Raw genomic sequence first — 14298 nt, 5'->3', positions numbered from 1 at the left:
GTTATGACTAAAGAGAATGAAGAGAGAATGAAGTGTGAATGAGTTGAATGAGGAGGGGTTGTATTTATAGGAAATTGCTTACGGACCTCCGACGACTTACCGACGAAATTCCGACGGATGTAAAGTAGTCCGTCGGTATTCCGTCGGAATTGTCCAATCTCCAACGGCTATACAACAGTCATATATATTTGTCGGCAACGGTTACATGGTTCGTCGGAATTCCGTCGGAAAATACCGACGGAATTCCGACGACTTTGCTGTTAATCGGAATGTCGTTGGAAATTCGTCGGAATATACCGACGAACTTCCGACGACTACAACGGTTACATTTTTTATCGGAATGTCGTCGAAAAGTCGTCGGAAAATTCCGACGAACCATATTTCGTCGGAATTCCGTCGGAAATGGCCGACGGAATTCCGACGACTTAATTTTTTGGATTTGGTCGGAAATTTGTCAGTATTCCGTCACAAATTTCCGACGACCTTGGTGTCCGTCGGAACCTCCGTCGGAATTCGGTGTGTTTTCTTGTAGTGTGTATACAACACTGTGATATGAATTCAGTTCTTTTAACAAAAGAGAAGAGAAAAAAAATCAGTTGAAATATGTAATCACATGGTTGGTCCAACTGGAATATACACGACACATGTTAACATGTATTAAGTAATAACGAGGTTATGCACATGGAGAACTTTTGTTTAGTCCATCAAATTAAAACTCAAAATATGAAGGTAAAACCTCTCATATCAGGTTAGAATAAAACCTCTCATATCAACCACAATTCAAGGTAAAACAAAATGTAAAAAATTTCATAACAAATGGTTCCCAGAAAATGTTAGAAAGATTTAAAAGGTTGAGACAAAGAGGACCCAGAGATAGATTTGAGATCAGAAAAGTTGGGTTCGGAGGGTGTTCTTCCCCGTGTCGGCGTTAACTAACCGTCGTCAGCATTGACTACGCGAATTTAAAAGTGCAACGATTCACGTGTTATCCGAGGATGTTTTATTTTACACGACAATATTTCTATTCAAATTTGTCGACGCATGCATATAATATCTAGTGTATAACAAAGAGTTTGTACTTTAGTTTTAGTCGTTGAAAATAAAGATGCAAAATTGATTCTTGATATTTAATCTCGATTTAAATAAGAAAACGTGAGTATTTTTTAATTTAATTACTTTTGTACTGTTATCAACGGACAACGAGTTTACTTTATGGTTGGACAAAATTCTTTTCGAATATTTAATCGCCGAGATGAAGAATTAATTGCCAAAAAGAAATGACTAATAATAGAAAAAGCTGTTAAAAGAAATAAATGATAAATTAAACAAGTAAAAAACAGAGCCGATAAATATCCAACAGCTTAACAAATGAATCGCAGTTCCATAATAACAGTCACCGCCAGAAACATAAGCAATCTTTCTTTTTCATTGAGAGATAGAGAGAGAGAGAGAGAGCGAGGGAGAGTTCTTGTTCTTTATTGTCTGAAAAAAGCTCACGAAAGACCGGAAAGATTAGTTACGAAGACTTGTTGTCAAGAATAATTGTTCATTTCAGACAAGATCTGTAAGAACATTATCTCATAGTTCTTTGTTTTTCCATTTTTGTTTTGTTTCTTTTTTTTCAAAAAAAATTGTTTTGTTTGGTTCTCCCCCGTTTTTGTATCGTGTTTGATGAAAAATATGTTCCTCGTATCAATCAATAATATTTGCTAAATGTTATCGTCATTTGGATTCATGCTGGTCATTTATTTTTAGATCCGAAATGTTCAGATTTCAGATTAATATCAAACCTTTGTTTCTTTATAACCATTTAGGTTGGTAGGATGCTGGAAATTCAATCAGAGAGATGAAAATTTGAAATAACAAAAAATAAAACAGTTTGAAACCTTAACATTAATTAAATTAGGTTCTAATAATATGTTTTTCTCGTAGTTTAATCTCTTACCTCGTCTATTTATTTGGTGATTTATGGTAATAGACTAGTTGTTGGAAATGGGAAGAGAAGTTGTTGAGTCGGTGAACAAAGATGCATCCAATGGAAGGATTCACGTTCACGTGGCTCCCAAGATAGCTGCAGAGGAGGATTATGAGGTTAAAGAATGCACTGAGGAGGCTTCTCTCTCCCAGAATCATCAATCTCCTCCTAGTGTAATCACTGAGGTATTGTATATAGTAGTGTATAGAGGGAAATTGTAATTGACTGAGCTATGAAAAAGGTTTATAACCTACTTTTTCTAATACAATATCAGAATGATGTGAAGAAACCGTTGGAGCCTGATAACAAGAACAGTTTGGATGAAGAAGATGAATCTTCTCTTACTTCTTCGTATCCTTTCTTTAGTATAACTTCACAAAAACACCAATAAATCTGATTATTTGTGATAAATAGTATTTTAGTTTGTTGGTGATTCTTGACGATATTTTACTCCAGCGCTGCAACATCCTTGAGGAATGCTAAGTCTAGAGCAGTAACTCATGGAACTGCTCCACGGTTTAGGAGTGCTCAGCGCGCTGAAAAACGCAAGGAGGTATGTACTCATAATCAACAAAGACAATTAACAATCACTTATGTTCTGTTCTGTTCACTGATTTTAACTGTCATTTTTGTGGGTTTAGTACTACCAAAAGCTTGAAGAGAAACACCAAGCACTAGAAGCTGAAAGAAACGAGCTCGAACAAAGGCAAAAGGTAAGTCCCATTAAGTAACTAAATCAAGAAAATGTAAATGATTTTTATCTTTAGAACATCTAAATGGGGAACGCATTTAATGTGCAGGAAGAACAAGAAGCAGCCATTAAACAGCTAAGAAAAAACCTCAAGTTTAAGGCTAATCCGGTGCCTAACTTCTATTACCAAGGACCTCCCGTGAAACCAGAGCTTAAGAAGGTATCAATTGTATCTAGATTACCTCACATATGTTACTTGTTTCACAAGAAAGCTTATCAAAATGTTCTTTGTTTCAACATAGTTTCCTTTGACGCGTCCAAAGTCCCCCAAACTCAATCTCTCTAGGAGAAAGAGTTGCGGAGATGCCATTAACTCTTCTGGTGAAGAGAATCCGAAGTCAGTCTCTACACAGAACCGACACAGCGTCGGCAAAACAGAGTTGAAGCCTGTGAGTGTGAATGAAGATTCTTCCATGGAGGAAGGGGTTACCATAACCTAATTTGATTATACCGGATAAAAGCGAACCAAACCAAACTCTGATTTCTGGTTATCTACGGTATTTGTTCAGTTTCTCAATCGTTCTCCTCGAACGGTTATTGATTGTTTTTTCTGTTTCACGTTTGTCTCTACTTGATTTCTGTTTTAATGTTACGTAACGTTTAAACCTGACACTGTATATTTTTAAGTGTTTGAGTAATCTTAGAGCTAAAGATTGAATCGATTATGCTAAAACTCGAAGCTGGTTAATAATTTCATTGCTGATGATTTGTTTCAAGATTAATCTCCTCTTATCCCTAACTTATAAAAAAAAATATTGAAGAAACGTGAAGCTAGTTCTAGAAGAGTTTACTACTAATTACATTCTCTAATGGACTTGTAAAAACAGAGAGGAACCGAATCATATCAGATACATTAGTTCAACAACTGATACAAAAAAAAACATTCTAGATTATGACATTTATAACAATATCTATATATAGATAAGGCTGAAACCAAACTTGTGATGCACGATAACCTACGTTCAAGGTAGAATTTACACTTGCAGATCGCAGCTACTAGACCGGTTTAGCTAATCAGGTGTGAGCTGACTGGGAGGAGAGCATTCTCGCATGGTTATGCTCGCCTTCATAAGACACAATAAGCATCGAAGCTTCGTCTACACATCGTTCAACATGCTTCCTTGCTGGACAACCTCGCACGCTGCTGCATTTATAGTATCCCCTGCAACGAGAGAGCAATATTAAAAACTAGTGTTCTAAAAATCGGTCTTGGCGGCAAATCAGTCATAAGCTAAACAATTTTTCTTAAATATTTTTCTCGAAAATCTTATATAGGGCCTATCGCCTAGTGATTTCTTGAACATTGAACGAGGCCATTGGCTAAGCATGTAACTATTTACTAACCTAGGATGAGGAGAACCCTTTATTGGCTTTTGTCCATACTTCCTCCATGAGTATTCATCTGGTGGTATATCTGCAATCTTGTTACTGATTGCAGGTACTTTGATGGATCGTTTCACCCTCGACTTCCTGTAAAATAACCAAACATCTTATAAACAAACACTTTTTTTTTTATCTCAAAGAAGAAGACAAAACCAACACACACCTTTTCTTAGAACAATGACACTTGCTCTTATTTCCACATTTCAAACTACCAGAGCAGCTTGTCCTCCTGGAATGCTGCGATACATGATCAGACCCCTGAGGTAATCCGATCAAATGAAACGAGTTTCTATCGTAGTCCGTCACACTCCCATCCATACTAAGAGATGACACAAACGATCTTGAGCCGTTGGAAACACTTGGGGAATAGCAACTACCACCACCACCAGACCCATCAAACTTTAGGTTTAAACCACTGTTGCTCCTATAGTACACTCCTTGCTGGTGGTTACGGATATACTGATATGGCTTTTGATCAACAGCTCGAAGAGACGGTGGCTTTAGCTCCAGAAACGACTTGTCAACACACATTTTATGGTTAAGCATCATAGGTGGAGGGTGAACCGGTCTCTGTTCACCATAACTAGGAGCAGCAGGTGGTATAACCTGAAGAGGCTTTGGTGCTAGAACTGGAACGCAACCGGTTATAGCATTATTACTGCAAATGGGACTTTCCAAGAAGATGTGTTGGGGCAACAAAGGAGACATAAACTTGTAGTAGTTGTTGTTGTTGTTGAGTTTTTTGATCTTTCTTTGACCTCCTAACCCTCTAGTCAAAAGAGAAGTGACTCTCTTGAACTTGATAACTGCTTCTCTTGTTTCAACCAGTAGGGATTTAGGATCATTGGTTTGTTGTGACAAGAGATTCAAGATTCCATGACAGCTTTCCACTGCTGCTTTGTTTGCAGCTTCAACTTCCTCCATTTTTTTCTTCCACACACACAAGCTTCAGAGCTATCAAATTCAATCAAATCAAAAGTGTCAGAAGCTTCCAAAGATCTAGAACTCAAACCCTAAAAACTGTTGTAAAAGGAAAAGCAAATAATCATGACTCATGAGCACAGCCAAAACATTAAAACCCTGAAATGGATTAAAGGGAGAGATCTTTCCCATACAGATTAAGAAGAAGAATCTCCCAGAAGTTAAAGTGTCCTAAAAGCAAATATATATTTTTTCTTATCTAACTGTAAGAAGAAACAAATACAAGCTTAGGGACTTGCCTTCTACGTCCGAGAGGAAGAGGTTCTTTCACAAATATTCCCTTAGCCCCATTAAAATACAAATCTTTTCTTCTGCTTTGTCAATATGAATTAAAATATAAAAAGGAAAAAGGAAAAGCATAGAGAAGAGACAGTGGAGTGGAGTTGGGTCTTTGCGAGTTGGTCGTCGCAGACTCGCAGTCACAGGGGAAGGAGAGAAAAAAACAGAGTCCTCCGTAAAAGATTTTTTGGTAGGTCCCAATACTGGACCTACTTTGCATCTACTCGTTTGTAGTTAAGTTTTTTTTTTCCTAAATAAAAGCTTAGATCAAAGTTCAAATTTTGTAGCATGATTTTTCATCTTTCATGTTTATATAAATGATAAAAATATTTACAAATAATTAATGTATAGTGATAATCAATGTATTTTAATTATTAGTTTCTGCATAATGTATGAGAGATTTATGCCATTTTTATAGTCCTTCTTGGAAAGTATTCTAAAATTTTAATAAAATAAAAATAGGAAACTGTCGTTAATTGGCCCCACGTTCCAGCTATGTATTCTTTAGAATCTCGGGCATGCAACTTGGACAAATGACCGCTGATATTGCGACACCTGTCAATATGTTCCTGTCTTCATCGTAACACGTGTAACTGGAATGTTGACTGAACATGAACTGTTGTCTGATTCTTGTCTTATCTTGAAAATGGAAACTTTTTTTTTTTTTTTTTTTAACAGAGAATTGAAACAGAGTATAGATGGGGAAATCCCATAGAATTAAGCTTCCCAACCACGCAACTGGGTGGCTCGAGCGACTCGGTTAACTCCAAGGGTGAAAGCTCCCATACGGAGGTTGCAAGAATGAGTATGGCACATAGACTTGATGTTGTGAAAGGCTCGAGTCATGTACTTCTGAAGCTCCAGGTTCACTTTCTCCTCTTCCCACATGAACCCTTGAATGTTCTGCACCCACTCAAAGTAACTCACCGTCACTCCTCCTGCGTTTGCGTATATATCTGGAAGTAAAATGGAAACTTTCTTGCATAAATCTTGTAATTTATTTGATTTTTAGAGTAGGTTATTCAATTTAAAACAGTTTAGACTTAAATGTGTTACATCATAAATAAAATATATAAATAAAAACAACACTAAAATAGCTAAAACTAAAACTGTAAATAAACCAAAAGAAAACTACAGACAACTCGCCATAAAGCCGATGAACGAGAGCTAACCCATATCTTAACTTATTCTAGATCAAAAAAATAATTAAGTTAATATTATCCAGCCAATTACTAAAAATTGGAAAAAACGCATATACATAAAATTAACTCTAGAATAAGAGCGCTAGATGGTAATGATGTGCAGACCACCACCGGCTGTTTTTCCGCATTTATCGAACGAGACATGTCTCGCATAATATACACAAAACATACGGTGAACACATTGTTGAGGCCATTTTTTGGTTCCAACGCAAATTACAGATGATTGATTTGGCTCTTTGTCGCCCATAAAAAAAAGAGCAAAATTACAAAAAAAAAAAAAAAACTGGACCCAAACCGAAACAAGAGTCGCAGAGTTGACCTGGCAAAGATTCTCTTTGCTTCTCGTCAAGTAGCAATGAACTCTGATTGTTTCTTCACACGACAGTATTGAAAATAAATTTTATTTTGTTCGTTAATACTCTGTAGTTTCGATTTTGTTCATCCGTTAGTAAATAAATATACTTATAACTACGATTTGAGATACTTTTCGTAAACTATAAAGTCTATTTTAGAAATTCAACTTTTGTATTGTCCGAAGCAATATTTTATGTATTATAGTCGTTTCTTTGTCGTCGTATGTTCGTCCTCTACTCGTTAGATCAAGTAGCAATGGCCGATTCGTTTTCGTCAATTTTCACACCTACAAAGCCACTATCATCATCATCACACTAGCTAGATTGGCCAACTCCACCTCCTTATTATTATTATTATTATTATTATTATTATTATTTTAGTACATGGAGCATCCAATAAGGATCTCGAAACCGTCGAAAACATTAGGAGCAAAAGCCAAAGATCAAATCGATTATTTGGTTGACAATAATCTTTCTGACGCATGAAGCTTTTCTTTTCCTCTTTTTAAATTTGGATATCGTATCAAGCCCACGATGCATATCTTATCACCATTCCTTTCTTCGATTTTACTCCTATCGAATCATGCACATGTATCACATATGTATCCGTCATCCATGTGCCACTTTAACAATGACGTGTCCCGTATTGTTAAATCAACTGGATTTAGTTAGAAAAGAAAACTATAATAACCAAGCTAGGTTATCCGATTAGGACGACGTTTATATATGTATATCTGGGAAGAATCGATATACACTTCATAAAATCATTTAGGTATGATGTTAGTACTTAGTGATATATCATATATGTTACAACTTACATATATGGAACTTTGTTAGATATATAAATAAAACGTTCTCTTAAAGTCTCTTTTTCGTTTAAATCTGAGCGTACTAAAAGTCTAAAATGATATATAGGATGATTGCAAAGCTAATAAATAATTGTCGACATAAAATATGATTTTACTACCATCGTCCACTTTGGTAGTGACCTTTGGTTCCACATCCACTATGAAATGTGAATATGATCCCCAAGACAAAATCATTGAGCCATTTTATAATATATACACACTACCAGTCTACCATATAAATATTGCATTCATAGATAATGGTAAAATACCCAGTCTGCAAAAAAGTATGTCGAACTTTTCTGTTTTCTTGCAGAATTTTCAAAAGAATCAGTTATATAATCAATTTAAACTAAATCACGCCTGTTATTGTGATTATGATTTGACTTCGGTGCCATATGACAAATGACAAATTCCTAAGCCACTACAAATTGCTTTTGAAATATTTTAATTCTATAATGAACCAAAAGTTTGTTTATTATATTGCTTACAGCTTTAGAGGTTGATACATAAGTAAGTTTTGAGTATTTTGTTTGGGCTTCATAGCGCAAGCTGATAAAGTACAATCCAAAGGGGAAGTCGTCTTGATTCCACTTGAGTTTTCGCAGCATTGATTTAGTTGTTAACAAAGAGATATCATAGTACATTCATCCAAAAACGACGTCTACAAATAAATTAACTAGTAACCAAAACCTCAATGCCTATTTCCGACTCTTAAATGAGTGAACGATACTTTCCATAAATTTTTCTTTAGGCTACTTTGGTTTAGCTTCTAAACTTAATTGTGAAAGTTTAACATTATTATAGAGTAAAGTAACACTAGATTTTGATCCGCGCTTAAACGCACAGATTTTTTTTTATTATAAAAAAGTTTTATATGAGTTAATGTTTTGAGATTGTTATACATTATTATTTCAGATTTTATCTGTACATTTTTATCTAACTTTTTCATACGATTCAACAGTTTATCGGACCTGAAAAATTAAATCTGAAACCAAACCAAAAATACAGATGCAGTTCGAGTATGAGTTAAGGAAAAGTACCTATTTAATATCTTTTTGAATCACAAATCTCTGTTCCAGTTTGGGTCCTATCCGAGACTCGATCGGGTACCCAAAATACCTGGAATGATTTGTGTATATTAGGTATGTTTGGGTATTTCATTTATGTTTTCGGCATTACAGATATTTTTAAGTTTCTGGTTCGGGTTTTCGGTTATAGTTTGGGGTTATGGGTAAAATTTGAATCTTAGAAAAATATATTTTGAACTATGTTACTATATATTTATATTTAATAACATATGGGTATAACCGTATAATGTTATAAATAAATTATGTTGCCAAACGTTTGAGCTATGTAAGTGTAAAAAAATTATGTTCTAGGCTTAAAAACCAATTGACCCAAATTAATTATAATCTATAATAGGTGCAATATAAAAAACAAAGATAAATTAGTTGGTGCACAAAAAACAGAAGATAAATTAGCTGAATTCAAATATATACTAATCACTCATCATGAGCCTTGCAGAGCAGCACCTTCAGCAGTCATCTTTCTCACCAACCTTCTAAGAACCAAAGTGAGTGTTAATGGCGCCATCAAGAGCTTCCTTTGGTGGTACTGCACAACCTTGCTGAAATATGTTACAAACAAACAAATCATTAAGCACTCAATACAAACTCATGTTGATAGGAGCAAGGTTCTTCTAGAAAATTGAATAGTTCACATGACCTGCAACAATAGATATATAAACATATGAGTTTCATTCTCTTGCACAAAAAAAACAAAATATTCGCTTCCCCATCGTGTCTTGGAAACCCATTAAGGACAGTTTAAACAAAAACTTTAGTTAGACCAAATTTTGTTTAAATAGATTTTTTTAGGATTCTTTCCATTTTAATAGTATTGATATCTTTTTTGAAAAATTAATAGATCTAAGTATGAGAATCTGCGTATCTTATAGTCTAACCGGTGACCAATGAACGAAAGGGAATAATACACTATTCCTATTATTTTTTTACCATTTACAGGAAATAATTTTTTTTTTATTTCTTCTCATTCATTTTATTCCAGAGTAATATAGAACAAATTTGTTCCATCCAAAAATAGATAAAAAATAATTTTTCTTTTCATTCATATAATTTTATTCCTCTGTATTTTTCCCTATTTGTTCTTAATGTTCATATAATGGTCACCAATTAATCCCTTAATAAGATGAAATTCAAACCACTATTAAACTAACTCATTTTTGAAGATAAATCATTATCAATGGGAATTGATCTTTGTTCCTTTATATAATTAATAGATTATCTGAGAGTTTTAATTACTAAGCCACCTTTTTGTTGTTTTTAATAGTTAGAAAACTTTAACTCGATACCAATAGCCCTGTTCTTTTAATGGTTGCTGCGGCCAGCGGTAGCGTCAACAAAAATCACTTTGACAAAGGCAAATTGAACAGGTTTTGAAAACTAAATCTGATGCCAACAAGTTGACGGAGACACAATTAGCGGAGGTCGCTAACGCTGGTACCTTTTTCAGCGTCAGATTTATTATTTATTTTCGCCGCAGCGACTGGAAAAACAAATCGGTTTTGTCCTGCCAGGAGTGTATTTACCATGGAAATAGGTGTAATTTTTGAACGCCGGTGCTGGTTGCAGCAGTTGCAAAAAGAACATGGCTAATATCTATAACATGTAACAACAGCACATAGATATAGTTTTACAAGTGTTTTGACTTGGGTTTAACTCATAAAGCACGGGTAAATTAAAAAGAAAGAAGATCTAGTTATGTTCGCTTAACATATTACATAAAGAAAATAATAAAAAGAACCGATTGATCCACATTTTCCTCTTAATTTCCATAAACAAAACAAAAATAATGGATGTCTTTTTTTGTTCGGTTTTCAAATTACCTCATCGCCCTTTAGGGTTTACAATTTGAGAAAATATCCCACTGCTTTCCTCGGAAGACAAGTCACTCACGTCATGTTCTCCGGCGCCGCCGACGTTAACCGCCATACCACCACCTTCTCCGGCTAAATCCTCGGACTCACCTCCACGGCTAGGCGTTGTTTGTCGCGACCCATCAGCAGTTTCTTGTAATTGAAGCGCAAACTCAAGATTCCACAAAACATCTCCCATGGTCGGCCGATCTAAACCACTATCGGAGAGACACTTCTCCGCCGTGTCCGCAAACTTCTTCAAACACTCAGGATTAATCTTCCCTTTAAGATTAGGATCAACGATATCCTCTAACGTCCCTTTCTTTTTACAGTTCATCGCCCAGTCTCCAAGACTCACTTGCTCCTTAGGCAAGCTAGGGTTTAACGCCGGTCTAGCACATAAGATCTCAAACAAAACAACTCCAAAAGAGTACACATCTGACTTCTCAGTTAACTGCTGTCTCCTAAAGTACTCTGGATCTAAATACCCGAAACTTCCTTTGACTACGGTCGTGACATGACCTTGGTTCATGTTCGGTCCGGTTTTGGATAAACCAAAGTCGGAGACCTTCGCAACCCAATTCTCATCGAGTAAGATGTTCGTTGTCTTCACGTCACGGTGTATGATCGTATACTTTGCACCTGTGTCAGGGGCCAGCTCAACATGTTAGTGGACCGACCATGGGAAAAACAATTTTTGGCCCTTAAAAATTATATTATATTACACTTTTCCTAAAATTTTACTTTATGAAATTTTATATATTATAATAAAAATAAAAACGGCTCTTTTGTTTTGTTAATATTTTTATATAAAAAAAAAAAATATATATATATATATATATATTAAAATCAGAGTCTTAATTAATATAACATGGGGACAATGGGATTGGACCAGGGGTGGTCGTACCTATTGTTCCCCTATTAGAGATTTAGAGGCAGCACTGACCTGTGTGAAGGTAATGCAATCCTCTTGCAGATCCAATAGCGAGCTCTAGACGTCGTTTCCAAGTTAACTGAGGTCTCTTCGTGTTGTAAAGATGCTCCCTAAGTGTTCCGAGTGACATGTAATCGTATATCAAACACATCTCTCCTCCATCGTCGCAGTAACCTATCAAGGAGACCAAATGTTTGTGTCTTAATCTCGAGAGAAGTTCTATCTCTGTCTCGAACTCGTTGAGACCTTGTTCTGAATTAGGGTTTGATTTCTTGATGGCCACTTTTGTGGTTCCGTCTATAACTCCTTTGTAAACTTTACCAAACCCTCCAACTCCAATGACGTTAGACTCGTCGAAGTTTTGAGTTCCGTGTTTGATCTCAGACAACGTGAATCTTCGACATAGACCAGCTGCAAGGTTAGATAAGTGGCTTCCCGTGTTGCTCTTACCGGATATAGTAGATTTTGTTGCGGACGTGTGCGAGTTTCCGTATATAGGAAGCCAACTCGATGTGTAAGAGTCGCTTCCTTGAAACTTACGTTTCCTTTGATACATTGTGAAACACAATGCACATAGTAAAACCGCTGCTACTCCACCAGCTGAACCGATGATAAAAGCTGTGATTCTTTTGTCTCTTCGAAACTCTCTTTTACCATCTTGGTTAGCTTGCATAGGAGATGGTTTAGGGTTTGGGCCCGCTAGGTTTTTCATCGTGTCCATCTTGAAAATCTCTAGCCCATTGAGCTGAGAATCGAGATACTCTGGTTGAGCAAATTTAGAAGGAGTCATCTGAAGTGAAACATCTTCACCTCCTGCTCCACCGTTGCTAGCATCAACGTACATCGCGTAGTCCTTGTAGGTTGGGACACCTTTCCCTCCTGACCACGCGATTATATCCGCAGCGTTGGTGTCCCCTTGTGCGGTTCTGTTGTTGATGTATATGTTGAAAGCTTTTTGATTAACTTTAGATTGCTGGAACTCACAGAAGTGGAGTCTCATGATGTAAGTGAAGTTAGTATCAACTTGAAACATCCATGTGAGATTAGAATTAACGTTGAGATCTCCATTTGGTCCTTGTGATCTAGCTGTTTTGTAGACATCAGGTGGTGCGGTCGAGACCGGCATTTTCTGGTAATCAATCCTAAAGTTGTTGCTTGCTCGAAGGGTAACACCAAGACCTGCACTAGGACGAAACTAATATTAAATGTTGTGATTTTATGCCTAAGAGTATTACAGGCTTTGGCCTCGAACCTCCTGGTATTCAAAAAAAAAATACACACCTGCGCTGAATATGTAAGGCGCATCGTTGTACCAAGTTCTTGTTAACCCGCCAGAGTCTTGGCTTCCGGGAATGTCCTGACCACCAACGTTAAGCCTAAACATTGTCTGAAGATTCGCGGACTTAGCATCAGCTGTTTGGTCTGTGAACCCAACGAGAACAGCTGTATCAAACAGTTCCGGCATCTCAACGACTTCAATACCGTTTATGAAAGCAAACGCTTTAGGATGTTTATCCGAAGGAGTAAACGTGATGGTCAAGGCATCTTTTAGGGTTGGTGCAAGAGAATATTCTCTAACGAGGTAAGCTTGTGTTAAGGCTTGACATGTGATGGACGCACTAAAGTTGCTTAGAAGGGTGACATCGTTAGCTGCTACAGAGAAGTAAGAGTCATCAATGTTGAGTCCCGTATATGCTGATGGGTAGAAATGCAACCGGAGCAAATGTCTCTTGTCTCCTTTAACCGGGATCTCGTAAGTGGCAGGAGCTGTGAAGATTCTTGCTGTCATGTAAGGAATCGTTGAGAGAAGAGATGGATCTTGATACGTTGCTGTTGCATGATCCGTGTTTGGTGTTTTCAAGAACTTGGTGTCGGGTTCCCATTTCTTCTTGTCTGGATCAGCAGATGATTCTGATGCCCCGCATGCCAACGCGAGATCTTGGCCGTTAGATTGAGAGATAGAAACTAGAAGAACAGAGAAGAAACAGAGGAGGGAACACAGGGTCCTCGTTTTCTCGTTCATGGCTGAAACATTAGATAAATTACGTGTTTTAAATCTTCAGGAACATAAAAGGTTAATTTTCTTAGTGGGATTATTATTACCTCAAGAAACCAGGAGAGAAAACTTGGAGGCTTGTTTCTTCTCCTCTCTCCAAACCTAACAATGTATGATCAGAGCCATGGAAACAGGAGCAGAAACCTCAACAAGACAAAAACAAACCGTTCGTTTTCCTTGGTCATTGAATTTTTCTCATTTTTTTGGTGTTGTGTCTGAAAGAGAAACAGAAAGTAGTTAGAGAAATCCATGGTGGAGAGGATTAATATTAGAAAACTATTTTAAGCAAATTTGGTTAGAACTTTGAAGAGAGAAAAAATATACTTTTGAGTTATTAATCTTACACTAATGAAATAAAATTCATGACTTAAAACTATATTGACTGGATTCTCAAAATAGGAAAAAATAACAGGTTTGATCAATGTACATTCTTGTAGAGTAGGATAATTATGAAACACGTTTTCTTTTTTGGGAGTCAAGAATCTAAACAAAGAAAGATCCCTAAATAAATGAGGATGAGTCTTTTGTATATCAAATTTAAACAATGGAGGAAAATAGCTTTTGACTCCATTGCATAAATCAATGGTGAAAACTACTTTCT

The 14298-nt window shown here is 36.3% G+C and overlaps 3 protein-coding genes across 5 annotated transcripts; 1 reads left to right on the top strand and 2 right to left on the bottom strand.

Moving 5' to 3' along the window:
* The first annotated feature begins 1375 nt into the window (after positions 1 to 1375).
* Positions 1376 to 3391, top strand: LOC106301897 (protein WAVE-DAMPENED 2). Its single transcript, XM_013738382.1, has 7 exons — positions 1376 to 1564; positions 1979 to 2160; positions 2250 to 2326; positions 2432 to 2528; positions 2617 to 2688; positions 2776 to 2886; positions 2969 to 3391. Exons 2-7 carry the CDS (start codon positions 1993 to 1995, stop codon positions 3164 to 3166), a joined length of 723 nt encoding a protein of 240 aa, XP_013593836.1. The 5' UTR covers positions 1376 to 1564; positions 1979 to 1992; the 3' UTR covers positions 3167 to 3391.
* Positions 3392 to 3536: 145 nt separating this feature from the next.
* On the bottom strand, positions 3537 to 5484 carry LOC106301896 (probable WRKY transcription factor 74). Of its 2 annotated transcripts, none has more exons than XM_013738379.1 (4): positions 5330 to 5484; positions 4273 to 5063; positions 4071 to 4196; positions 3537 to 3888 (listed from the first exon to the last, which is right to left on the bottom strand). In XM_013738379.1, exons 2-4 carry the CDS (start codon positions 5031 to 5033, stop codon positions 3741 to 3743), a joined length of 1035 nt encoding a protein of 344 aa, XP_013593833.1. In that variant the 5' UTR covers positions 5034 to 5063; positions 5330 to 5484; the 3' UTR covers positions 3537 to 3740. The 2 variants fall into 2 exon arrangements, with proteins under 2 accessions (XP_013593833.1, XP_013593834.1); XM_013738380.1 differs by lacking the exon at positions 5330 to 5484 and adding an exon at positions 5225 to 5322.
* A 3985-nt stretch (positions 5485 to 9469) lies between these two features.
* LOC106305664 (receptor-like protein kinase ANXUR2) lies at positions 9470 to 13897 on the bottom strand. Of its 2 annotated transcripts, XM_013742011.1 has the most exons (5): positions 13745 to 13897; positions 12923 to 13666; positions 11654 to 12820; positions 10678 to 11349; positions 9470 to 9497 (listed from the first exon to the last, which is right to left on the bottom strand). In XM_013742011.1, exons 2-4 carry the CDS (start codon positions 13662 to 13664, stop codon positions 10679 to 10681), a joined length of 2580 nt encoding a protein of 859 aa, XP_013597465.1. In that variant the 5' UTR covers positions 13665 to 13666; positions 13745 to 13897; the 3' UTR covers positions 9470 to 9497; position 10678. The 2 variants fall into 2 exon arrangements, with proteins under 2 accessions (XP_013597465.1, XP_013597464.1); XM_013742010.1 differs by lacking the exon at positions 9470 to 9497 and having other exon boundaries at positions 10488 to 11349.
* Between the last annotated feature and the right edge of the window lie 401 nt (positions 13898 to 14298).

Source organism: Brassica oleracea, chromosome C7 (genome assembly GCF_000695525.1).
Source record: "Brassica oleracea var. oleracea cultivar TO1000 chromosome C7, BOL, whole genome shotgun sequence".
Classification (NCBI taxonomy): domain Eukaryota; kingdom Viridiplantae; phylum Streptophyta; class Magnoliopsida; order Brassicales; family Brassicaceae; genus Brassica; species Brassica oleracea.
This window is presented reverse-complemented; position numbering and strand designations above follow the sequence as displayed.